This window comes from Pocillopora damicornis, chromosome 11, assembly GCF_964200805.1.
Source record: "Pocillopora damicornis chromosome 11, jaPocDami1.2, whole genome shotgun sequence".
Classification (NCBI taxonomy): domain Eukaryota; kingdom Metazoa; phylum Cnidaria; class Anthozoa; order Scleractinia; family Pocilloporidae; genus Pocillopora; species Pocillopora damicornis.
In genome coordinates this window covers 14462330-14489168 of record NC_142680.1, presented here as the reverse complement: position 1 = coordinate 14489168, position 26839 = coordinate 14462330, and the positions used below count along the sequence as shown (strand labels likewise).

Sequence of the window (26839 nt, the reverse complement as noted above, 5' to 3'; positions counted from 1 at the left end):
TGCATGTTGGAATTCCATGTACTCTGCGTTTGAGGCATTCTTGCGTGTGCTTTGAGCATGAACTTTAATCATTGTTTGGAGTGGCAGCTCTTTGTCCAGGCAGTTTTCCCCACCCCTTCCCTCCCTCTTTCTACTGTTTATTCAGTGTGACATGTGCCTGTTTCCCTTTCCTGCGTGGGGGTTCATGACTGGGTTGCCAGGATTTGCCAGATATGGGAGCAGTCTGCATCTAGGAGCTGGCTGCCAATGGGGGAAGCTCATGAATATCTCAGGCACCCAGCCTCCACCAAGCAATGCAGTTGTTAAATGGCCGTTTCCACAACTGAACTCCCAAATGTGAATGACAACTAACTCCTCCCTTTAATGCATTTGCCATGCACCCAGAGGAGTACCTGTTTTAGCTTTCCCTTTTCTTCTTCATTGCCTCCTACATTTCTCTTCATTACCTCTCAATCGTCATTTCAGGTTGGTTGTTTACCTGTTTTTAGATGGATTGATTTGTTGTCATTCCCACTTTCAATATATATATATATATATATATATATAAATTTATTTTGAATAATTATTTAATTCAGTCATTTGTTTACTCATTTATATATTGATAAATGTGTATCCACTGACGTTTTTTACAACTTATTTGTTGCTCAGTTGGAGAACATGAACCCTTGATTGTTATTCAATTTTGCAATTAACCCTTTAACTCACAAGATTTCATTAGAAATTCATATTACTGTCTGTCATACAATTTATGTGATGTTATGAAATTAGAAGATCCTCGCAGCTAAGAACACTACTGAAACTAGTAGTTGTAAGTAGGACCTGAAAAAAATTTCAGGCCCGTATGGGATTTGAACCCATGACCTCTGTGATACCGGTGCAGCACTCTACCAATTGAGCTAACAAGCCAACTGGGAGCTGGTCAATGAATTGGGTACAAATAAACATCCGAGTGATGAAATTCCTAGGAATTTTTTAGATTTGCAGGTTTTCAGGGTAAGTCATTGGTTCTCTGAGTTGGAATTCCAAGTCCTGTTGGCTATAAACTTGAAATTTCTGGGAATTTCTGGGAATTTCTGGGAATTTCTAGGAATTTCTAGGTTTTTAGAACCAGAGTTGTTATGGTTGGGAATTCCTAGGAATTCCTTGGAATTCCCAGTCTGAATTGACGGTGAAAATTCACACTTTTCTTCCTAGGAATTCCAAAAGCCATTTTGCAAGAGAATGGTTTTTTATGTCGAGGATGCTTCTCAAATTTTAGGTCTTTAAAAGCAGGTTCTTACTGTGTTTGGAAATTTTTTCAGTGTTTCATAGTTAAATTTTGTCATATCATTCAAGCTCTGTGACAGGAAAGATGGCTTAAGTTTCTAACTCACAAAAATGGGTCAAGACAAGAGTAACTAAATAAAATACATGTAACTTGCACAGTCAAAATAGTGCAAGTCAAAATAGTACAAGAACAGATACGAACAACAACACTACTTAAGTGCTTTTGGGAACTAATGCCCCAGAAAACTTGCATAAACCACCTACTGAACCATCAGATTGATGAAAAGGTGTTTTACAAGAAGAAGGGGTTGATTTCTTGCACCTTGAGAAGCAGAACACTATCAAGCTTAAGAGGGTTGGGTGCATTTGAGGATAGAAATGAATTAAGGGTGATCAGTAACAAAAAACCTGGTTATCTGCAGAAACCATGTAACTAGACCCACAAGCAATAGTGAAAATAAAGCCTGAAAAAATTCAGGCCTTTATGAAATTTAAACCCATGACCTCTGCATCACTAGTGTAGTGATCTACCAACAGAGCTAACAAGCAACTAGGAGCTGGTCATTATGTTAATTCAAAAGAAACCTGTGAAATGATAAATCAACAACTGTGAATATATGAAAATCATATATGTGAACTGCAGATTTAAGAAATGAATATGAAGCAATCTTTGCAGTAATAAAGTAGCTAAGTGCTACTTAGGCAGTGTTTACATGTTTAGTACAAACCAACATTACATCATGACCAGCTTCCAGTTGGCTTGTCAGCTCAGTTGTTAGAGCACTGCATGGGTACTGCAGATGGTATAGGTTCAAATCCCATACAGGCCTGAATTTTTTTCAGGCCTTATTTCTCACTACTGCGTAAGTAGTGTTCATTACTGCAAAGATTGCTTTCATATTTATTTCTTAATCCACAGTTCACATATATGATCTTCATACATTCACAATCATTGAAGTACCAAGACACCCTCCTATTTGCATAGATCGGCTCATTTGGGCATGTCCTCCTATCAATCTGTTCTTGACTCTTGTAGGGGACCCTCACAGAGAAGAGTCGGAGAATGGGTGTAGTTGTTTGAGAAGATTCCTACTGCATATCAACTGTCTTTTTACATTATTTCAGTGTTGTTAAAGAAATTGCAATGTTTTTCACTGCTGGAATTGTTGTCTCAGGGTTTGGTGAGTTCATTTTGTTGCTATAATTGTAAGTAATTTGTAAAAACCTCACTTAGTGAGACGTACTTTTGACTTGAAAATAAAAAAAACATTTACATGTATTCAGTTTCATTTAGTTATTCAAGTTAAAAGGCTTATGATAATTTTCTTTTGATTTTGCTTCAGGTCTTCCAATAGCTCTTGCACATAGTGAAATTGTGAGTAGAATTTCATAATACTGTATTCAAATTATAGGTGAACAGCTGTATTGCTCTTAGGCTGGGTAATGTCTGCAGTTAGTAGATTCAGCAACTGATTTCTTCATTTAATTTGATTTTCAATGGTCCTTCTTGGCTTGATTCAAGTCATTGCCAAAGTAATTGAAAATAGTGAAATTCATAACCTTAAGTTTAATTCTTCCAGTCTGCTTTACCAACAGTCAGATCCCTAAAGCTCACTCACCTTCGGTTTACTGTGTTGTCTAACCCCTTGTGAATTTCCAAAGTAATGTGCTGTTACTTTTGGGTAGCCTATTCCCCTTGCCAAAGCAGGAGAGACATGGAGTATTTCTACTCCCCCTGGATGGGATTTTAGTTCATCACAACCCCCCCTTGCTAAGTTTAGCCTTGCCCCCCCTCCCCTCCTACCCCATTTCTTTTTAGATCCACAATAGTGTCCCAATACCCAATTAATTTACCTTTTGCAGAGAGTTGAGGGTTTTAGAAATACGTTTATTTTTCCCAAAAACTAAACAAAGTTACACTGATCAGGGTTCTGCAGGACCCTTTCAATTCAAAGTTCTGTTTTTTTGCTTATTAGAGTTTCTCTTCCATGTCTAGATAAATTGGGGGGGGGGGGGTATGGCATTGGTGTCATCTGGAAATGTCTTCATCTTTGCAACAATTCTGATTTATTTTATTGTTTTCTCTGGTGAAGATGACTGGGGCTTTTAAAGAGACACCAGTTGTACACTTCTCATTTTTTTTTTAAGTGTATAAAGTATTGCAACTATCATTTTGTACAGAATGATTGAGGTTTGTGAACAATTTAACTTTTTGATAACATCAGAACCATATTCTGAAATGTTTCAGGCCCTCAAAAGAGAACTTCCAATTAGAATTGGATGTACAGTTTTTGTTAAAATTGACAGAAGCAAGTGGGCTTCTGATGAGAGAATTAGAAGATTATTTAGTGTAACCTGGTTCTTTAAAGGGAGGAAAAGGGAAGACATTAAGTTTAAGTGACATCCACAAAATAAACGATGGAGTCCCTGACAAAAAATGAATCATGTTGCCCTCCCAATTTTCTCATTAGGTCATGGGAGTGAAATTTCTGGGCACATATGCTATATATAATAAGTAATAGGTTTCCTTCTCCCACAATATATACATCGCTCTACTCCTATGTATTGAGCACTGTCTTACGTAAGTCAAATTACTCTTTATATATATATATATACATATCAATTTATATATATATATATATCAATTTATTTTGAATAATTATTTAATTCAGTCATTTGTTTACTCATTTATGTATTGATAAATGTGTATCCACTGACGTTTTTTACAACTTATTTGTTGCTCAGTTGGAGAACAAGAACCCTTGATTGTTATTCAATTTTGCAATTAACCCTTTAACTCCCAAGATTTCATTAGAAATTCATATTACTGTCTGTCATACAATTTATGTGATGTTAGTTTGGAGAGTTTGGAATTGGATCAACAATCCATCCCCTAATTGCTATTTTTCTTTTTTCTCATTACTTGTCTGCTTGATATTGTATTGATAGCGTAAGAAGAAATTCTGTCTAGGTCATTAATGGGACTTAAAGGGTTAATGATTGTTTAACAGATGCTTTCACAGCTTCCACTATCCACCTCCATGAGTCCTGTTCAATTTTGATAGACATTGGCGACTAATTATTTCAAATGAGCCTGACATTAAACGACAGTTCCAAAAGTATGTGGCCTACTAGAAAGCGGAAAGTCGTAACATCTAGGAAGAACCATGAAACTCCGAGCGAAAAACAAAAAGTGATCCTGCTTTGTAAACACATTTTGAAAAGGTCACACCACATTAATAGAACTGAAAATCAGAGACCAAAATTCAAAAGCGTAAAATGGCTGAGAACCAATAACTAAAAATTTAATAAAGATTACTGGAGACCAAAGAGAGGTTTTAGAAAAACCTAACACCATTTTGGCCGTAAAGGTACACTCCTAAGGTGTAAGCTAACCTTATCGGCGCCACCTAAGAATAATTTATTCTGTTTCAAAGATTTTCAAGCGTGTTTGTTGTCAATGACCCAGACGAAACTCGATCGTGTGTAATTCACGTGAAAAGGATCTGATCTTTTTTCACAATCTTTGAACCTTTGAACTGCAATCAATTGCGGTATCAGTAGCACATCACCTTGTTTCTTCTGTAGACATTTGTGATCACGAAATAATATTGATCTGTTTTAAACATTTGGATCTAGTAGTACTGGGCGGGAGATGATCACTGCTGAAGAGCATGCACATTTCATTCAGCAGAATGGAGTTGCCAGAGTTATGAATACGTAGCAAGCAGACTTGACCACTGGGAAAACAGCGTAATACATACACTTTGCCGTATGTGGTGTGTCCGGAGCTGGAAAGTCTAGTTTTCTTAACAGCATACGAAGGTAAATACATCATTACACCCATGCAGACCAAGGGCGCACTGAGCAGTACAATAGTAAAAAAAAAAAATTAGTTTTGCGCAGTAACAACAGCCTGTCCGATATTTTATTATTGTAGTTCCCTACAAAGATAACACTGGTTTCAGTTTAGAAGAAGTCAAATACAAGTGCATGTAACATAATTAATATATAGCAACGGGCACCCAAACAGTGGTGTTTTTATTCCTAACTGAATTTGCGAAGGCCAAATATAAGATTTTGTAGACTTGTAATTTGCAAATACATGTATTTTAACGTTTGTTCCTGCGATGTTTGTGCTAGACTTGATAACATTCGTGAAGATACCGCAGAGGTCGATGTCGAAGAGAGCACTTAAGAGCCGAAATGTTACGTGCATCCCATCAACCCCAAAGTCAAGTTTTGGAACTTACCAGGGATAACAGAGCAGCGGTGTTGGGTGATCTGGAGAAGTACTTCAAACTTGAAATGTGGAGCTGGATACGTTCCATACCTACCTCAATAATCTTTGCCAAAGATCGATTCACCGCTGACGACTTAAAACTTGCAAGATGATTCGATCAAATTGCAAGAAGTTTTCCTTCATTCGTGCAAGAATTGATAAAGATGTTGAGAATGCGAGGAGAAGCAGACAGCATTTATTTAATGAAGATGCCATTCTGGAGAAAATACGAAAGAACTGAGCAAAAACTTAATAGGAGGAAGCCTCCTCGGTGATGAGAAGGAAATATTTTTGATAAGCAGCCACTACCATTCGAAGTATGACTTTGGTATAATCTCCCAAACAATTACAGCTGTTTTGCCGAAGCGTCAACGAGAAGTTCATGCTCTGGCCTTCACTCAGAGATTGAATGCTGAAATAAACTTTGCGTTATTTCTGTTCAGTGTTAGTGCATCAGCTCTTGCTACATGTGTCTAAGTTGCCGGGGGAACCATCGCCGCTGATATCGTGCTGTTACGAAGAGAAATTTACTTTTAGAAGAAAAGCCACTTCGTCTTCCAGAAGAAAGGTTAGATAACTTTTCATTACTGGGTATCAACACCCAAAATAAAGTGAAGGCATTAAGCACAATTTTTGGCTGTGCAGCGGGAATCGGCGCGCTTCAGTGCAGCCCATACTCCACTGGGCGCTGTCAGAAAAGAACACACTTCATCCCATTTATTGGTGTAGCTGTCGCAAGCACCTTTTTCTTTCGGAGCAACATATTACTTTCTGCAAACACTGGAAGATATAGAAAAACTTGCTATTGAGGTGCTGAGAATAACACCATTGAAAACCAAACCCAATCAACTTTCATTAAGAGAAAATAAAGTTCCTTTTACTTTCTCTTGTTTTCATTATTAACTTGACTTATAATATTTGACTTCATTGCAAATTCTTGAAAACAAGGCCCAAGAAAAAAGCTAGGTACAGACGGAATTGGCTGTTGATGCATTGTGAAATTACGTGGTAATGAAACCATTATGTTGGCGGAATGTCTGAGAAGTGTTATTGTAATAACGATTGAGCGAAAAAGGTCATTTTAAGTGTTGATGTTGTATTTCAAATAACAGAATTGTATGTTTATCAAGTTGTTTTTGATGACACGGTTACAATTTTTTCTCACATCAGAAATCGTTACTGCACTTTTTCAGTGAGCACCATTTGCTCCCAATCTTACAACCTAATATGTCGGGAATGTAAGATTACATTAGTATCGATTTCGACACTACTATTCCGGAAACGTTATAGAAAAATGTTGTTGATCGTGGTTTTATACATAAAGGAACGTTTAATCGTTTGTCTCACAATGTAAGAGTCAGGTTAATCAATCGTGTATTGATCAAAACGTTGGACAGCTATACTACTGGCCTTCGTCAAGCGTCGAGGTCGAAAGTTTACGTGTCACTATTTATAGCAGCTTAGTTTGTTGTCGTTGGTGTGTTTTGGCACGCTGTGCATTTCGATCCTTGTTATTTTTCGAACCATAAGATATTGTTTCCTCGCTTTGATATCGATCGGTTGTTATTAGATTAAACGAATTAAGAAAGTCTACAGACTCGACAGTCTAACATTATCAATCTTTTTCCTTCACCAGGGAAAGCAATTGACTGAAGGATAAAAAGTCAGCAAAATGACTAGATATGATCACTACGTCTCACAAATATCCGAAAAATTACGTCCGTTAGAATTAGCAACAAATAAAAGTAAGTTGAATGCTGGGAATGAGGCGTTTAAAAGAGGATTGTAAGAGAACAGAAGAATTCATATTGATATTTTTCTAGCAAAGCTGAATCAAGAGAAATGTATAGTTTTCATAGGCAGTACATTGTTTCATTTCATGTTCGTTTTGCTACTCGCAGTGAAAGAAGACCCATGAATCTTTATTTTATGTAAGAAATTTGTTAATAAAATTCCTGGAGCAAAATAATTTTGTCTCTTTTTTTTTTTTTACCTTATTATTCTTGGTGGAAATTTAACATTATAGCCGCAAACGCTAATCACACGTATTTCAAACTTTACCAGAACAAACTTGACACATTGTTGAATACGGTAACTGAAAATGACAAAATTACAAACACGCGAATGAGCATAAAATAACTTACATCGTATGAGTGAAAGTACTGGAAAACGACAAAGCGAGATAAACAAGGATACTTACAAGACGAATGTGACCAACCCAAAGACGAAAACATGAAACGCAGAGCTAGATATGTAACGGTAATTTTCACAAACTAGACAACTAACCAAATAAATTACGCGCAACCAATATATATACGATATGCAAATAAATATAACAAGTACAAAACTGGTAACTGACAAAGAACACTAATGGAAGACGAGAAAATAAACACCTAACACGAAACTATGAAACACCAACACTAACAAAAAATGATAGTACAAATTCTTGCGCCTACAAACATTACCGAATTTTCTTGGATCTCTGAATGAAATAAATTTGCCATTAGATGAATATGATCGTTATCATTATGGGTATCGATTTATTCCGCGAAACAAGAGTTTTGTATACCTGAGAACTTGTATATTTCCTGTTTCTAGCATTTTGGAAAACAAAAAGATAAGACAAGCCACTCTGAGTATGTGCCACTGAAACTTTAAGATGCAATTTGTTTTCCTGGTTTGGTGGAGACCTCAAATTCAACATTTTATCTCTGTCCAGTTCACGCTACTTGATATGGTCTTAAAATGAGTAATGCTGTGGAAAAGTCAGCCTCCAACTAGGTCTCACCCAGCACACGTTACCTTTCCGTTAAAAGATATCGTCAATACCCCAGCACTCTTTCCTTATGCCGACATTTTCGAGGGTGATCAAACAAATGGGCTTTACTAAATCACCCTTACGTAATGCAAAACGGTGCCTAGAGATCAGGGGTTGATTCTCTTGTGCAATCTTTAGTATCGAAGGCGTCTGATTTGTTGATGACATAAACACTTCATCAAGGTCGACATCCAATAACTTGGCACCTTTTTTCGTTAGTCGCTGTCTTGCGAGGAATAGCCTGCGGTGCAGGCGTCTCATAAGGGCGAGTTAACCTCAAGAAGCTAACAATCTTTTATTCGACCGAGAGATGGAGTCGACGGTGTGGGAGGGGGCGGGGAAAACATTTACATTGACTTCCCTACCCTCTCAACTCACCTTCTTTAAAAATTTCTCTCTCTCGCTCTCTCTCTCCCCACCTTTCCTCTGTTATAAAAATCGAAGATAGCAGCTATAATTTTCACCAAGATAAATTTGAGCACTCGCCGCCGAATTACGCCTGCATCACAGGCTATGTTGTGAATAGACATATAGAGCGCCTTTGTTATATGAATGTTAATCTTTCAATGTATTTCACTGTAACAAAATCTCTTTAGGCCCTGAGGAAATGAGTCATATTACCAATATTTTAAAGCATTTCTGTTGACTTCGAGCCAAACGATACTCGATCGTGTGGAATTCATATCAAATTAATTTGATCTCCCTAACTGACTTTGAACCTTTGGACAGCAGCCAAATACGTTATCAGTGGCACATCGACTTGTTCCTCCTGTCGACATCTGTGATCACAAAATAATATCGCTTTGTTTTATACATGGCTGAGTTTACTGGTTGGGAGATGATCAACTCTGAAGAGCTTCAGGATTATGTGAAGCAAAATGGAGTTTCCGGAGTTGACGAATACGTATCGAGCAAACTTCACAATTGGAAAAACGTCGTGATACATTTTGCAGTATGTGGTGTTTCAGGAGCTGGAAAGTCTTCTTTTATTAACCGCATACGAGGGTAAGTACAACGATGCACTACGATTGAGGACGTGCTTTTGTTAGATTAAAAGAGCTTGTTATACAGGTTCCCCTTAGTACTTTTATGCAACAATTAGAGTGCCTCGACCTATCCTACTGCTGCTACAGCTGTTCATTGTATTGCGCCTCATCAGTCATTTTATTTTACAATCCATAATGAATAACCTTCTGAATAACCAAGGATTTTGACCATCTGGCCATACCACTCAGTCAATACGTGCATCACATGTCGTTTTCATCGATGTTTTTATTATCAGGATATCAAACTAAGTGAGAAGAAATGAATAAAGGGGTAAGTTTCTAGAGAAACTGTGGTGCTTCTTCGGTGGGAGAGCATAGCAGGTAATTTAGTGTTAACAACCGAGTTGAAAATGTAAATTGGCCATCGTAAAGGGTAGCTTTTTTACCCTTTAATGGCTAACTCAATTGTTAACACTAAATTACCTGCTAAGTGAGAAGAAAGCCTTCTTATAGACCACGACTTGATCAGGAATAAAACACAAACTGCACTGTAGGCCTTGGAAACCAGGGAAATATTTAACAATATTTAACTTTAGTTCCTTTGTATTTTATGTTAGAATAGAAGACATTCATCCTGATGCAGCAGAGGTCGGTGTTCATGCGTGCACTAAAGAGCCGAAATGCTACGATCATCCCAGCAACCCCAACATTAAGTTTTGGGACTTACCAGGGATAACAAATCCAATCTACGATGATGATCTAGAGAAGTACTGCAAACATGTGCCATTGCATAAGTACCATACCTACCTGATCTTCGTCAAAGATCGACTCACTGCTGACGACTTAAAACTTGCAAAGAGGATTCGATCAAATGGTAAGAAGTTTTTCTTCATTCGGACAAAAATTGATCAAGATGTTGAAAATACGAGGAGAAGCAGGAAGCAATTATTTGATAAAGATGCCACACTTGATAGGATACGAAAGAACGTTTCGCAAAATTTGATTGAAAGAGGCCTGCTCGAAGATGACAAAGAAATTTTTTTAATAAGCAACCGATATCCTGCCGAGTATCAATTTGGTGAGCTAACCCAAGCAATTTTGGCTATATTACCGCAACGACAACGAGAAAGTCTCATTCTGACTATCAATAAAGCCTTGATTTTGTCAGAAAATACCCTGAAAGAGAAGGTTGAAGTTCTTAAAAAGCGCATCAAGTATGCTGCTACCGCATCTGCTGTGGCTGCAAGTGTTCCAATTCCCGGGGTATCCATTGTGGCCGATATCGCGACGATAAAAAGTGAAATCAACTTTTACATAAGCCAGCTTGGTCTCTCGCAAGAAGGATCAAATAGACTTTCATTGCTGAGTTTCAGCACCCAAACTGTTGTAAAGGCATTGAGTACAGCGCTGGGCAGTGCCATGCGAATTGGCGGGCTTGTGGCAGCCTACTCTACCGAGAGTGTCGCCGTCTCTCGCTACATACCGTTTATTGGTATAGCTGTAGCCAGTCCCTTGTCGTACGGCGCGACATACTATTTTCTTTCGAAATGGTTAAGAAAACTGGAAGAAGTCGCACTTAAAGTGTTGGAAGAAAAATTGCATGACGTTCGATTTTATTAACTTTGATGTACGATCTGCACCATGGTTTTCTTTTCTGCGCAGCGCAATCACAAGCCGAAGGCTGGAAATCGACTAACCTTAAGTACATTAGTGTTGTTATTATTTATGTATGAAAACAAAATTTTCTTACGGATTCAGTAGTAACTCAGTATTAGAGTTAAATAGGTATGCTTAGAAGTACCTCAGTCTTTTTTTTTTTACTGGCCTGGAACATGGCTGCAAAGCTGAATTTTTTTCCCTAACAGTGCATGCTCTCATTGGCTACTTTTGGGTCTCATAAAATCCAACAATGAAATACTTAACTGCAAAATATATAATTTCAGAGGCTTGCATGAAATTTGCGAATAATGTTTCGAATAATATTTAATTCGCATACCCTAACATCTTAGTCTGAGAAGGGTTCATTCAACGGGAAAAAAGGAAAATAGTCTTATTTGTCATTGTATTTTAACGAATAGAAGAGTTAGTTTATCGGGTTATATTAAATGACACAGTTTTGTCACTAGAGGATGTAATAATTGCCACACGCAGTTATCTTCTGTAGGTATATCATAAAGGATACTCCTATTCCGCAGACAATTTAACGTATTAGGAAATTCAATAGACATGGCAGTCAATTATTTCCAATCCTTTTCTCCCACTGGGAAATAAATTGATTGAAGGATTAAAATTAAACCAGCAGTTGCTTGAAATGATTAGCACATCACATGAATAATTAAAACATGAATGCACGTCAAAGTTAGGGGAAAAAACTGCGATAATTGAAAGGTATAAGACGGTTAAAACCGCATGACAAGGCAACGTAAGTGTGTACATTGAAAATTTTCAAGCAACGCAGAATTAAAACGAATATGTTCATGGATAGTGCATTGTCGGTTTCACGTAATTTTAGTTTTGTTATTATCAGTGATAGAAGCCTATGAAGTATTATGTTATGTAAGAAATTTTGTGAATGTAAAAAATTGAAATCAAGTAATATTTCGGGGGAAATGTTCCAAATATTTGTTTGTCTGTTTATTTACTTAGTTATTCTTGATGGAAATTTCAACGTGACCATATTTTTTTGGACTCCTGAATAAACCAAATTTGCTTTTGAATGAGTTTGATCCTTTACTCATTCTATAGAGCTATCCTAGCTCTCTCCTTGTTCATAGAAAACGAACGCTTTTTATAACTGATACCTTGTTGACACTCCTGTTCCTCGCCTTTTCCCACTGTACTGTACATGAAAATGAAAAATAATTTTTTTGCTTTACCCTTGTTCTTTAAACATCCTGCGTGCTTAAAAAACTCGACATGGTACTCAGCGGGTTTTTTTTATTTCTCTGGAGGAAAAAACTACGATAAATGTAAGGAATGAAGCGGTTAAAACCAGATGACAAGACAACGTAGTGTGCATATTGAGAATTTTCAGGAAGAATTAAAAGGAATTTGTTCATGTCAAGTGCGTTATCGGTTTTATATGATGTTAGTTTTGCTTTTAGCAGTGATAGAAGCCTATGAAGTATTATGTAAGAAATTTTGCGAGTGTAAGTAATTGAAATCAAGTAATATTTCGGGGGAAATGTTCCAAATATTTGTTTGTCTGTTTATTTACTTAGTTATTCTCGGTGAAAATTTCAACGTGACCATATTTTCTTGGACTTCTTAAAACATTCATTCTATATAGCTATCGATTTGTTCCTAGAAAAAGAAAGGTTTTTTAAAAGTGACACCTTGTTGATATTCCTGTTTCTCGCTTTTTGCCACTGTACTGTGCATGAATAGAATACGAATTTGTCAGCATTTGAAATTTCAAGGAGTGGAAATGGACGATGGACCACGAGCAGTCCCTTCTTTTCGACGAAATCCCTCGCGCGAGTAAAAAAAAATCACTGAAAAAAAAAAAAAAAAAAGAAGGTAAATTGATGTTAGCGTATCTAGCGGAAATAGCCCTTGGAGCGAGGAGCACGAAGAATTGTTCCACCCGAAAAGTGCAAGAACCATTTGCCTGAGACTCGTGCTTTACTCTTGTTCTTTTAACATCCCGCTTGCTTATATAACTGCATGGACATGGTACTCGGCGGGTTTTTTATTTCTCTAAAACTGTTTAGATCAAAAAGAGTAGGATTTGGTCTTACTCGTCACATTAAACATGTATTACCTTATCGTCAAAAGATAATGTTAAAAGTATTGTTACTTTGACCTTATGCCGACATTTCTAAGGGTTATTAAAACAAACTGACCCCTCGATAAATCACCTTCACGTAAGGCAAAACAATGCTTCAAGATTAGTGGTTGATTCTCTTGCGCAATCTTTAGTATCTAAGGCGTCTGATTTGTTGATGATGAAACCACAACATCAAGGTTGGACTTGGTCTCGTTTCTTTTAGTTGCTGTCTTTCTGTTTATTAAAGCTGTGATATTCATTGCCCCATCCCCTCTTTTTGAATCCTCTTGGTACAGATATGTCTCTCTCCTCACCTTTCCGCTGCTATAAAAGTTGAAGATGGCAGCTATAATTTTCACCGAGATAAATGTGAGCACTCGCCGCCGAAATTACGCCTGCTTCACAAGCTATGTTCTGATAAGACATATAAAGCGCTTTTCTCATACGAATGTTAATCTTTCAATGTATTTTACTGTAATCAAATCTCTTCAGGAAATAATTAAGAAAAGAAAATGAATCGAGTTTCGTTTGGCTCGAGGACAACAAATATGCTTTAAAATGTTTGTCATATGATATGACAAACATTTTAAAGCATATTTGTTGTCCTCGAGCCAAACGAAACTCGATCGTGTGGAATCCACATGAAATGAATTTGATCTCCTTAACAGACTTTGAACCTTTGAACAGCAACCAAATATGTTATCAGTGGCACATAGACTTGTTCCTCCTGTCGACATCTGTGATCGCAAAATAGTATCGCTTTGTTTTAAAGATGGCTGGCGTTAACAACTTGGAGATGATCAACTCAGAAGAGCTTCAGGATTACGTGAGGGAAAATGGAGTTTCTGGACTTGCCCAATACCTATCGAGCAGACTTGACAATTGGAGAAACATCACAATACAATTTGCAGTATGTGGTGTTTCAGGAGCTGGAAAGTCTTCTTTTAATTAACTGCATACGAGGGTAAGTACAACGATGCACTACGATTGAGGACCTGGTGATCACATAACAGTAAAGAATAAGTCGCTTTTGTCAAATTCAAAGAGTTTGTTCTATTTGAAACATATTTTTACAGGTCCCTCTTAGTACTTTTATGCAACAATAAGAGTGCCTCGACCTATCTATTGCTGCCACAGCTGTTCATTTTATGGCGCCTCAGTCATTTTATTTTACATTCCTTAATGAATAACCTGAATAAGCAAGGATTTTGACTGTCTAGCCTCCCACTCGGCTAATACGTTCATAACATTTAATGATAATTTTGCTATCGAAATAAATATGTCTTTTTCATCGACGTTTTGATTATCACGATATTGAACTAAGCGAGAAGAAAGCGTTCTTGTAGACCAGGATTTTACCTGGAATAAAACACAAACTACAGTGCCTGATCAAGCACCGAAGGCCTTGGAAACCAGGGAAATATTTAATAAAATCTTTCAATTTGATTTCCTTCGTTGTTTATGATAGAATGGAGGACTTTCATCGTAATGCAGCAGAGGTCGATGTTACTGAAGGCACTGATGAGCCGATATGCTACGATTATCCCGGCAACCCCAAAATTAAGTTTTGGGACTTACCAGGGATAACACATCCAAGTTACGATGGTGATCTGGAGAAGTACTGCAAAAATGTGCCATTGGATAAGTACCATACCTACCTGATCTTCTCCAAAGATCGATTCACCGTTAACGACTTGAGACTTGCAGAGAGGATTCGATCAATTGGCAAGAGGTTTTTTTTCATTCGCGCAAGAATTGATCAAGATGTTGACAGTGCGAGAAGAAGCAGAAAGCATCTATTTGATGAAAATGCCACACTGGATGCAATACGAAGGTACCTTTCGCAAAATTTGATTGAAAGAGGCCTGCTCGATGATGAGCAACAAATTTTTTTAATAAGCAACCATTATCCCGCCAAGTATCAATTTGGTGAGCTGACCCAAGCAATTGTATTCATATTTCCGCAACGACAACGAGAGAGTCTTATTCTCACTATTGACAATACCTTCATTTTGTCAAGAAATACCCTGAGGGAGAAGGTTGAAGCTTGCAAAAACCGCATCAAGTATGTTGCTACCGCATCTGCTGTGGCTGCAGCCGTTCCGATTCCCGGGGTGGCCATGGTGGCCGATATCGTGATGATAAAAAAAGAAATTGACTTTTACATAATCCAGCTTGGTCTGCCACAAGCAGGGGCACCGAGATTTTTATTGCTGAGTAACAACACCCAAACTCAAATAATGGCATTTATTGCCAGCGTTTGGCGGTAACGCGGAAATTTGTTAGCTTCTTGCAGCCTGCGCTACCGATAGTGCCGTCGAGGAATTCACTCGCTGTATTCCGTTTATTGGCATAGCTATAGCCAGTCCTTTGTCGTACGGCGCAACATACTATTTTCTTTCGAAATCGTTAGAAAATCTGGAAGAAATCGCACTTAGAGCGCTAGAAGAAATATTGAATAACGTTGCATGACGTTTTCTTCTCTGTGCACCAATCACAAGCAGAAGGCTGGAAATAGACAAACTACGAGAGCACTTAACTTAATGTTGTTATTGCTTATGTAAGAAAAAGCATTTTTCTCGCAGATATTGAGTGGTAACTCAATATTGGAGTTTAATAGGTATGCTTAAAAGTACTTCAGTTTTCTTTTCACTGGCCTTGTTGACACCTCTGTTGCCACTGTACTGTACATGAAAATGAAAACGCATTTATCAGCATCTAAAATTTGCGAACAGTGGAAATGGACAATAGACCTCGAGCAGTCCCTTTTTTTCGGCGAAATATGTCGCGCGAGTCAAAAAATATCAGCGAAGAAAAAAAGTAAAGAAAATTGATGTTAGCGCCCCAAGCTTAACTAGCCCTTAGAGCGAGGAGCACGAAGAATTGTTCCACCCGAAAAGTGCAAGAACCATTTGCCTGAGACTCGTGCTTTACTCTTGTTCTTTAAACATGCCGCGTGCTTATATAACTGGACATGGTACTCGGCGGGTTTTTTATTTCTCTGAAACTGTTTAGATCAAATAGAGTAGGATTTAATCTTACTCGTCACATTAAACATATATTACCTTATCGTCAAAAGATAATGTTAAAAGTATTGTTACTTTGACCTTATGCCGACATTTCTAAGGGTTATTAAAACAAACTGGCTTTGAACAATTACCTTCGCGTAATGAAAAACAATGCTTCAAGATTAGTGGTTGATTTTCTGGCGCTATTTGTTGAATGTCCGTCAACATTGCTGAAGAGGTATGTTTGTGTTTCACGTGATATTGAATGATTAGATAAGTACATTTTTCTCCGTTACCTGAATTTCACTGTCGCATTATCTCATGCTAATGTTTGGTAACAGAATTAAAGGCATCCCAGACCGAATAAAAGCCGGCATGTAGCCTCTCACCAACCCAGTCTGACTCTAATTTAAATGTGTCCTAACTTTGCGGGCCAGTAGATAACATAAATTGTAATCATTGAGGGAATGGGTTACTTTTTGACTTGGTTAGGTGTATTTCGTTCTAATCATTGTGATTCAATAAACAAAGACTTTTTTCTCCATGAGAGTTCTAAATGACGCAAATCGTAAGCTGTCTAGGTTGTACGTGGAAAAAAAGCACATTTTCTAGCATACATGAATCAAACATTATTTAATTAATTTTAGTAGCACAAAGGAAGACTTGTTGTTTTGCAATTTCTGAATTGGCTATGAGTCTTACTAATATGCGAGCCAGCGAGTCATGCGAGTCACGATGCGAGCCATGCGAGTCATGCGAGCCACGGTTTTAACGTAAGAAAAAACATGCGAGCCATGCGAGCCGAGGTGCGAGCCACGGTTTTTACGTAAGAAAAACCATGCGAGTCATGCGAGCCACAATTTAAACGTAAGAAAAAATTACATAACGCTGTATATTAAATGATACATGACGCGAGTGACACTAGCGACATGTAGCGACGGTTTTAATTTCATAGATGATTCTAAAACGTGATGTAACTGTATTTATCTCGTGCTATTTATTTGTTTAAGTATTTATTTTAAGATCTGTTATATTATGTTTTGAAAGGAGAGAAAATGTCGAAGAAAAATACCTTCGAAGAAGCGTCTTGGTAGTAAAACGATTTATCAATGTTCAGATAACATCAGTACTGTATAGATTACATAACACTATCGAAGTCACGCATTCTTTGTAGTCTTTAGAGACAGAGATGTTTTTGTTGTTGTTGTTTTTTGATATATTTTTATTTTTCATTTTTCATGGCTCGCACCCTGGCTCGCATGGCTCGCACCCTGGCTCGCATGGCTCGCACCCTGGCTCGCATGACTCGCAACCTGGCTCGCATGACTCGCATGGCTCGCACAGTGACTCGCATGACTCGCTGGCTCGCACATTAGGCAGACCCATTGGCTATTGATGCATTGTGAAATTATTTGAAAATTATGTGGTATTAAAAGCATCATGCTGGCGATATGTCTGAGGAGGGTTAAGGGTGTTGATGTTGTATTTCAGCTAACAGAATTGTATGTTTATCAAGATGTTGCTAATGACACGGTTACAATTGTTTCCCATCGGTAACACCAGAAATCGTTGCTGAACTTTTCCAATGAGCACCCAGTTGCTCGCAATCTTACAGCCTTATATCGTCGGGAATGTGGTGCATACTACTATTCCAGAACCGGTATGGCAAAATGTTGTTCATCGTGGTTTTATAGATAAAGTAACGTTTAATCGTTTGTATCACAATGTAAGAGTCAGTCAGCTATACTGCTAGCGCCGAGGTCGAACGCTGAGGTCGAAAGTTTACGTGTCGCTATTTATAGTAGCTTGGTTTGTTGTCGTTAACGTTGGTGTGTTTTGGCACGCTGTGCATTTCGATCCTCGTTATTTTTCGAATCATAAGATGTTGTTTCCTTGCTTTGATATCGATCGGCTGCTATAAGATTAAACGTATTAAGAAAGTCAACCGACTCGACAGTCAAACATTATCAATCTTTTTCCTTCACCAGGGAAAGCAATTGACTGGAGGATAAAAAGTCAGCAAAATGACCAGAAATGATTACTACGTCTCATAAATATGCGAAAAATTATTGCCCGTTAAAATAAGCAACAAATAAAAGTAAGTTGAACACAGGGAACGAGGCGTTTGTAAGAGGATTGTGAGAGAACAGAAGAGTTCATCTTGATTTGTTTTCTAGCAAAGCTGCATCAAAAGAAATGAACAGTTTTCATATCCAGCACGTTATTTCATTTAATGTTGGTTTTTCGTCTTGTAGTGAAAGAAGACCCATGAATTTTTATGTTATGTAAGAAATTTGTTAATAAAATTCCTGGAGCAAAATAACTTTGTCTCTTTTTTTACCTTGTTATTCTTGGTGGAAATTTCAACATTATTGAATTTTCTTGGATCTCTGAATGAAATAAATATGCCATCGGATGAATATGATCCTTATGGGTATCGATTTATTCCAAGAAACAAGAGTTGTGTATAGCTGAGAACTTGTATATTTCCTCTTTCTAGCTTTTTGCAAAATAAAAAGAGAAGACCGGCAAACCACTCTGGGTATGTGCCACTAGAACCTTAAACTTCAATTTGTTTTCCTGGTTTGGTTGAGACCTCAATTTCAACATTTTATCTCTGTCAAGCTCACACTAATCGATATGGTCTTGAAATGGGTTATACTGCGAAAAAGTCAGCCACCAACTAGGTCTCACCCAACACACGTTACCTTTTCGGCAAAAGATAATATCAATACCCCTGCCACTTTTCCCTTTTGCCGACATTTTCGAGGGTGATTAAACAAATTAGCTTTAACAAATCACCTTTGCGTAAAGCAAAACAATGCTTGGAGCTAAGAAGTTAATTCTCTTGGGGAAATCTTTATTATCTAAGGCGTCTAATTCGCTGCTGGCATAACCACATCATCAAGTTAAGGTCGACATCCAACAACTTGGCTCCTTTTTTGCGTTTGTCGTTGTCTTGCTGGGAATAGCCTGCAGTTTAGGCGTCTCATTAGGACGAGTCTACGTCAACAAGCTTGCGATCTTTGATTGAACCGGCCATGTTTAATTTGGAGATCGATTCGACGGTGTGGGAGGGGGTGGGGAAAATCTCTCCATTGACTGCCCTTTCCCCTCTCCTCTCCTCCTCTTTGAACCCCCTTGGTAGAAATTTCTCCTTGTACCCTGCTTTCCACTGCTATAAAAACAGACGGTGGCTCGCCGCTGAAATTACGTCTGCTTCACAGGCTATGTTGTGAATGGACATATAAAGCGTCTTTCACATATGAATGTTAATCTTTGAATGTATTTCACTGTAATCAAATGTCTTCAAGCCCTGAGGAAATGAGTCATATTACATATTGTCACATGAAATGAATTTGATCTCCTTCACAGACTTTGAACCTTTGGACAGTAATCAAATACGTTATCAGTGGCACATAGACTTGTTCCTCCTGTCGACAGCTGTGATCACAAAATAATATCGCTTTGTTTTAAACAGGCTAAGTTTAGTAGCAGGGAGATAATACTGTTTGTATGTACGCTGTACCATTCGACATTACGCTGAGCCATTTCACACAACGCTACACTGTTTGCATGTACGCTGTACCATTCGACATTACGCTGAGCCATTTCACACAACGCTACACTGTTTTTATGTACGCTGTACCATTCGACATTACGCTGAGCCATTTCCCGCAGCGCTACACCATATGTGTGTACGCTGTACCATTCTACATTAAGCCGAGCCATTTGACGCAACGCTACACCGTTTATGCGTACGCTGTGCTACTCGACGTCACCCTGAGCCGTTTAACTCAACGCTACACCGTTTGAGTACTGTATTGCAAATGAGTGCTAAGCTATTCGTAATTAAGCTAGTCTATTTCACAATCTCATGATCCAACTCAACATGGGCTACTAGACCGTTTCTCGTTTGGCTAAACTATTCATGTTTAGGGTGTTCTGTTTCACGAAGGAAAACTAGACTGTCTATAATTTGGCTATGCCATTCCTTTATTAGCTATGCTATCCTGCAGCTGATCCTTACACCATCTTTGTATTTGCTGATCTATTTGACATCCTTGTAATTTGGTGGTGACGGCCGCCCATACACCGCAATCACAAGCCGAAGGCTCAGTGGAAATCGACTAATTTTGAGTGCACTTACCTTATTGTTGTTTTTTCTTATGTAAGAGAAAAAACATTTTTCTGACAGATATTCAGTAGTAACTCAATATGAGAGTTAAATAGGTATGCTTAGAAGTACTTCATTCTTTTTTAACTGGCCCGGAAGCAGGCCACAAAGCTACTCTCAATGGCTACTTTGGGGTTTCATAAAATCCAACAATGAAATGCTACATCGCAAAATATATAGTTTCAGAGGGTGCAACTACAATTTTACGCCTAAATGTTCAACGAGGTCTGTCATTGCTCGAAAACAGAGTGGGACTAAGGATGGTTTGAAATTTTAGCATTGTAATATTTTACGCTCTTTGGAGCTTACACGAAATTTGCAAATAATGTTTCGAACATTTGTATCCTCAGATATCTTGGTCTAAGAAGGATTGATTCAACGGGAAAAAACGGAAAATAGCCTGTTTTATTGTGGTATTTTTACAAATTGAAGAGTTTGTTCATTTGGTTATATTAAATGACACGGTTATGTCACTGTAGTAGTTCTCACATTGGCTCACGGTCATAGGATCTGTAATCGTCTGTAGGAATATCATAAAGGATACCTCTATTCTGAAAAACAATTTAAACGTTTTAGGAAAGTGGCAGTCAATCATTTTCATTCCTTTCCTCTCACTGGGAAATAAATTGACTGAAGGATTAAGATTAAACAAAAAGTTGCTTGAAATGATTAGTACATCACACGAATAATTAAAAAAATTAATGCGCGTCAAAATTAGAGGAAAAAACTACGATAAATGTTAGGAACGAGACGGTTAAAACCAGATGACAAGACAACGTAAGTGTGCACATTGAGAATTTTCAGGAAGAATTAAAAGGAATTTATTCGTTACAAGTGCTTTATCGGTTTCATATGATGTTAGTTTTGCTACTAGCAGTGATAGAAGCCTATGAAGTAGTACGTTATGTAAGAAATTTTGTGAGTGAAAGAAATTGAAATCAAGCAATATTTCGGGGAAAATGTTTCAAATATTTGTTTGTTTGTTTATTTTCTTAGTTATTCTCGGTGAAAATTTTAACGTGACCATATTTTCTTGGACTTCTCAATGAAAACAAATTTGCTCTTGAATGAATTTGATCTTTTACTCATTCTATATAGCTATCGATTTGCTCCTAGAAAAAGAAAGGTTTTTATCACTGACACCTTGTTCATATTCCTGTTTCTCGCTTTTTGCCACTGTACTGTGCATGAATAGAAAACGAATTTGTCAGCATTTGAAATTTCGAGGAGTGGAAATGGACAATGGACCACGAGCAGTCCCTTTTTTTCCACGAAATCCCTCGCGCGAGTTAAAAAAATCACTTATGTTCAGATCAAAAAGAGTACGACTTTGTCTTACTCGTCACATTAAACATATATATATGTTATTTGCCGGCTGGGAGGTCCGTATGGTGAAAAACTGTGACCGAGGTCTTGAAAATACTGCCCGAGGCCGTAGGCCGAGGGCAGCATTTTCAAGACCGAGGTCACAGTTTTTCACCATACGGACCGACCCTTAGCCGGTAAATAACATATTTATTGTTTTTAAACTTGACGAAATTCTTTCCGATAGAACCCGAATGACTTATGGCCGTAAATACGGCAAGATCTTCCATAAACTGAACAATTTTTGAGTGAGTAAATGGTAGTTAAAATAGAGGTGATGCAAATTTAAGAGAGATTCCTCAGCGAAACATTTTCATTTCCGTAACGATAAAGGTGATTTAAAAGGCTTCCAAACAAACTTTGAAACATTATTTTTACAAGTATCTGTCACAATCTGACACCTGTCAATTAGAGAGCGCACAAGAAAAAAAAAATCGTAGGAACATTTGAAAACCAACAGAACTAGTTTGGCAAGGACTGTCACGACAATGTTTTCTTAAAAATCAGTTAATGATCTAACGGAAAGTATTATTTACTCTCATCGACCATTCATTCATGTACGAAGATTTACCTCTGTTCATTAAGTAAACGGCGAGGAAAGTAATTGTGAGTAAATTCAATTTTTTTATTTTGAAGTTGTGGGAGTTTGCTCGTTTGTTTGCTGTAATGGCGTGTTTAACTCTGATCTTTCCTTCACAAAAACTAAATTCGAACGGCACACTCCAACGAGACACAAGGGAATTTAATGCAGCCTTTTCTCAATTCCTTCAATTTCTGTTGTGCAATTTAAGGTACAAATGTCCAAATTGAACGGAATTGGAAAGACTCACCAGGAGCGTATATTTGCTGTAGAACTTAAATTAAAACTTCGCTCGCTTTTTTTTTACTATGAACAAATTGCTCGAGAAAATTCAGATATTAAATGAATGAAAGTTCCATCGTGTTCAGTTTAACTGTAACCAAATACCTCACATTTCAACTTTCTGGGTACTTTTTGTGAACGATTAAAATTAATTGCAGACGGTTTTTAAGCCGCTTGTCAACCAACGTAATGACACTATTGTTTATACAAATTCATTCTGAAACCAATATTATTCTGTCAACCAAAGTGATTTGATAGAGAGAAAAGAGAGGATTCATAAGTTATTTATCGGCTTGAGGTAGTGACCGACGTGTTTGCTTAAAAATACTGCCCAGCCGGAAAACGAGGTATATTTATGAAAAATGACAACGAAAGTTGTGATGTACTCGGCGACTCAAGAAAGCGTTACCGTGGCCCGTGGGCAGAGATAGGAAAATACTGACCGGGTAAAGAACCAATCAGATTGCAAGATTCGTTACCGTGCCCTCTGAAAAAACAATAAATTACCTTATCGTCAACGGATAATGTTAAAAGTATTTTTATTTTGACCTTATGCCGAAATTTTTAAGGGTTATTAAATCAAACTGACTTTGATAAATCACCTTTACTTAATGCAAAACAATGGCTCAAGATTAGGGGTTGATTCTCTTGCGCAATCTTTAGTATCTAAGGCGTCTGATTTGTTGATGATGAAACCACAACATTAAGGTTGAACTTGGTCTCGTTTCTTTTAGTCGCTGTCTTTCTGTTTATTAAAGCTGTGATATTCATTGCTCCATTCCCTCGTTTTGAATCCTTTTGGTACAGATATGTCTCTCTTCTCACCTTTCCGTTGCTACAAAAGTTGAAGGTGGCACCTATAATTTTCACCGAGATAAATGTGAGCACTCGCCGCCGAATTTACGCTTGCTTCACAAGCTATGTTTTGAAAAGACATATAAAGCGCTTTTCTCATATGAATGTCAATCTTTCAATGTATTTTACTGTAATCAAATCTCTTCAGGCCCTAAGAAAATGAGTCATATTACAAACATTTTTAAGCATTTTCGTTGTCCTCGAGCCAAACGAAACTCGATTGTGTGGAATCCACATGAAATGAATTTGATCTCCTTAACAGACTTTGAACCTTTGGACAACAACCAAATACGTTATCAGTGGCACATAGACTTGTTCCTCCTGTCGACAGCTGTGATCACAAAATAATATCGCTTTGTTTTAAACATGGCTGAGTTTACCGGCTGGGAGATGATCAACTCTGAAGAGCTTCAGGATTTCGTGAGGGAAAATGGAGTTTCTGGAATTGCCGAATTCGTATCGAGCAGACTTGACAATTGGAGAAATATCACAATACAATTTGCAGTATGTGGTGTTTCAGGAGCTGGAAAGTCTTCTTTTATTAACTGCATACGAGGGTAAGTACAAAGATGCACTACGATTGAGGACTTGGTGAGCACATGACGGTAAAGAATAAGTCACTTTTGTCAAATTCAAAGAGTTTGTTCTATTTGAAACATATTTTTTCAGGTCCCCCTTAGTACTTTTATGCAACAATAAGAGTGCCTCGACCTATCTATTGCTGCCACAGCTGTTCATTTTATGGCGCCTCAGTCATTTTATTTTACATTCCTTAATGAATAACCTGAATAAGCAAGGATTTTGACTGTCTAGCCGTCCCAGTCGGTTAATACGTTCATAACATTTAATGGTAATTTTGCTATCGAAATAAATATGTCTTTTTCATCGACGTTTTGATTATCACGATATTGAACTAAGTGAGAAAAAAGCGTTCTTGTAGACCAGGACTTTACCTGGAATAAAGCGTAAACTACAGTGCCTGATCAAGCACCGTAGGCCTTGGAAGCCAGGGAAATGTTTCACAAAATCTTTCAACTTGATTTCCTTCGTTGTTTATGATAGAATAGAAGACTTTCATCTTGATGCAGCAGAGGTCAATGTTACTGAAGGCACTGATGAGCCGATATGCTACGATCATCCCAGCAACCCCAAAATTAAGTTTTGGGACTTACCAGGGATAACACATCCAAGTTTCGATGGTGATCTGGAGAAGTACTGCAAAAATGTACCATTGGATAAGTACGATACGTACCTGATCTTCTCCAAAGATCGATTCACCGTTAACGACTTGAGACTTGCAGAGAGGATTCGATCAACTGGTAAGAGATTTTTTTTCATTCGCGCAAGAATTGATCAAGATGTTGACAGTGCAAGAAGAAGCAGAAAGCATCTATTTGATGAAAATGCCACACTGGATACGATACGAGGGCACCTTTCGCGAAATTTGATTGAAAGAGGCCTGCTCGATGATGAGCAACAAATTTTTTTAATAAGCAACCATTATCCCGCCAAGTATCAATTCGGTGAGCTGACCCATTCCAAGCAATTTTATCCATATTGCCGCAACGACAACGAGAGAGTCTTATTCTCACTATGGACAATGCCTCCATTTTGTCAAGAAATACCCTGAAGGAGAAGGTTGAAGTTTTCAAAAAACGCATCAAGTATATTGCTACCGCATCTGCTGTGGCTGCAGCTGTTCCGATTCCCGGGGTGGCCTTGGCGGCCGATATCGTGATGATAAAAAGAGAAATTGACTTTTACAAAGTCCAGCTTGGTCTGCCACAAGAAGGGACACAGAGATTTTCATTGCTGAGTAACAACACCCAAACTCAAATAATGGCATTGAGTACAGCCCTTGGCGGTACCACGAAAATTGGTGGGCTTCTTGTAGCCTACGCTACCGAGAATGTCGTCGAGGAATTCTCTCGCTGTATTCCGTTTATTGGCATAGCTATAGCCAGTCCTTTGTCGTACGGCGCAACATACTATTTTCTTTCGAAATCGTTAGGAAAACTGGAAGAAATCGCACTTACAGTGCTGGAAGAAACATTGAATAACGTTTCATGACGTTTTCTTCTCTGTGCACCAATCACAAGCAGAAGGTTGGAAATCGACAAACTATGAAAGCACTTAACTTAATGTTGTTATTGCTTATGTAAGAAAAAGCATTTTTCTTGCAGATATTGAGTGGTAACTCAATATTGGAGTTTAATAGGTATGCTCAAAAGTACTTTAGTTTTCTTTTCACTGGCTTTGTTGACACCCTATTATCACTGCACTGTACATGAAAATGAAAACGCATTTATCAGAATCTAAAATTTGCGAACAGTGGAAATGGACAATAGACCTCGAGCAGTCCCTTTTTTTCGGCGAAATATGTCGCGCGAGTCAAAAAATATCAGCGAAGAAAAAAAGTAAAGAAAATTGATGTTAGCGCCCCAAGCTTAACTAGCCCTTAGAGCGAGGAGCACGAAGAATTGTTCCACCCGAAAAGTGCAAGAACCATTTGCCTGAGACTCGTGCTTTACACTTGTTCTTTAAACATGCCGCGTGCTTATATAACTGGACATGGTACTCGGCGGGTTTTTTATTTCTCTGAAACTGTTCAGATCAAAAAGAGTAGGATTTGGTCTTACTCGTCACATTAAACATATATTACCTTATCGTCAAAAGATAATGTTAAAAGTATTGTTACTTTGACCTTATGCCGACATTTCTAAGGGTTATTAAAACAAACTGGCTTCGATAAATCACCTTCACGTAATGAAAAATAATGCTTCAAGATTAGTGGTTGATTCTCTGGCGCAATTTATTGAATGTCCGTCAACATTGCTGAAGAGGTAATGTTCTTACGAGTAAGTTCGAGTAGTTCGTTTATTTCAGTGTGTTTCACGCGATATTGAATGATTAGATAAGTACATTTTTCTCCGTTACCTGAATTTCACTGTCGCATTATCTCATGCTAATGTTTGGTAACAGAATTAAAGGCATCCCACACAGAATAAAAGCTGGCATGTAGCCTCTCACCAACCCAGGCTGACACTAATTTAAATTTGTCATAACTCATGTTGCGGGGGAATGGGTTACTTTTTGACTTGGTTAGGTTATTTCGTTTTTAATTAATTTTTTTAACGGAAAGAAATGAGTAGCCCAAAGGAAGACTTGTTTTGCATTTTCTGAATTGGCTATTGATGCATTGTGAAATTATGTGGAAATTTTGTGGTATTAAAACCATCATGCTGGCGAAATGTCTGAGGAGGGTTCAGGATGTTGATGTTGTATTTCAGCTAACAGAATTGTATGTTTATTAAGTTGTTTCTAATGACACGGTTACAATTTTTTCTCATCGGTAACACCAGAAATCGTTGCTGAACTTTTCCAATGAGCACCCAGTTGCTCGCAGTCTTACAACCTTATATCGTCGGGAATGTAATGGATACTACTATTC

At 37.8% G+C, this 26839-nt stretch overlaps 2 protein-coding genes, 2 long non-coding RNA genes and 1 pseudogene across 5 annotated transcripts; 4 read left to right on the top strand and 1 right to left on the bottom strand.

Annotated features, from left to right (window-relative positions):
• Window positions 1–3938: 3938 nt before the first annotated feature.
• LOC149037705 (uncharacterized) lies at window positions 3939–7517 on the top strand. Its single transcript, XR_016181247.1, has 3 exons — window positions 3939–5091; window positions 5410–6116; window positions 7185–7517. It is a non-coding gene; the product is annotated as an uncharacterized LOC149037705 (long non-coding RNA).
• Window positions 7518–8783: 1266 nt separating this feature from the next.
• Window positions 8784–11971, top strand: LOC149037704 (interferon-inducible GTPase 5-like). The gene is made up of 2 exons (XM_089187996.1): window positions 8784–9371; window positions 9970–11971. The coding sequence occupies exons 1-2, from the start codon at window positions 9181–9183 to the stop codon at window positions 10970–10972; spliced, it is 1194 nt and encodes a 397-aa protein (XP_089044122.1). The 5' UTR covers window positions 8784–9180; the 3' UTR covers window positions 10973–11971.
• Window positions 11972–12525: 554 nt separating this feature from the next.
• Window positions 12526–13547, bottom strand: LOC149037703 (uncharacterized). The gene is made up of 2 exons (XR_016181248.1): window positions 13213–13547; window positions 12526–12846 (listed from the first exon to the last, which is right to left on the bottom strand). It is a non-coding gene; the product is annotated as an uncharacterized LOC149037703 (long non-coding RNA).
• Window positions 13548–13839: 292 nt separating this feature from the next.
• LOC149037702 (interferon-inducible GTPase 5-like) lies at window positions 13840–15742 on the top strand (annotated as a pseudogene). The gene is made up of 3 exons (XR_016180769.1): window positions 13840–14085; window positions 14590–15387; window positions 15419–15742. The product of XR_016180769.1 is annotated as an interferon-inducible GTPase 5-like (transcript).
• Window positions 15743–23663: 7921 nt separating this feature from the next.
• LOC149037701 (interferon-inducible GTPase 5-like) lies at window positions 23664–26421 on the top strand. The gene is made up of 2 exons (XM_089187455.1): window positions 23664–23945; window positions 24451–26421. The coding sequence occupies exons 1-2, from the start codon at window positions 23755–23757 to the stop codon at window positions 25016–25018; spliced, it is 759 nt and encodes a 252-aa protein (XP_089043581.1). The 5' UTR covers window positions 23664–23754; the 3' UTR covers window positions 25019–26421.
• Window positions 26422–26839: the final 418 nt, after the last annotated feature.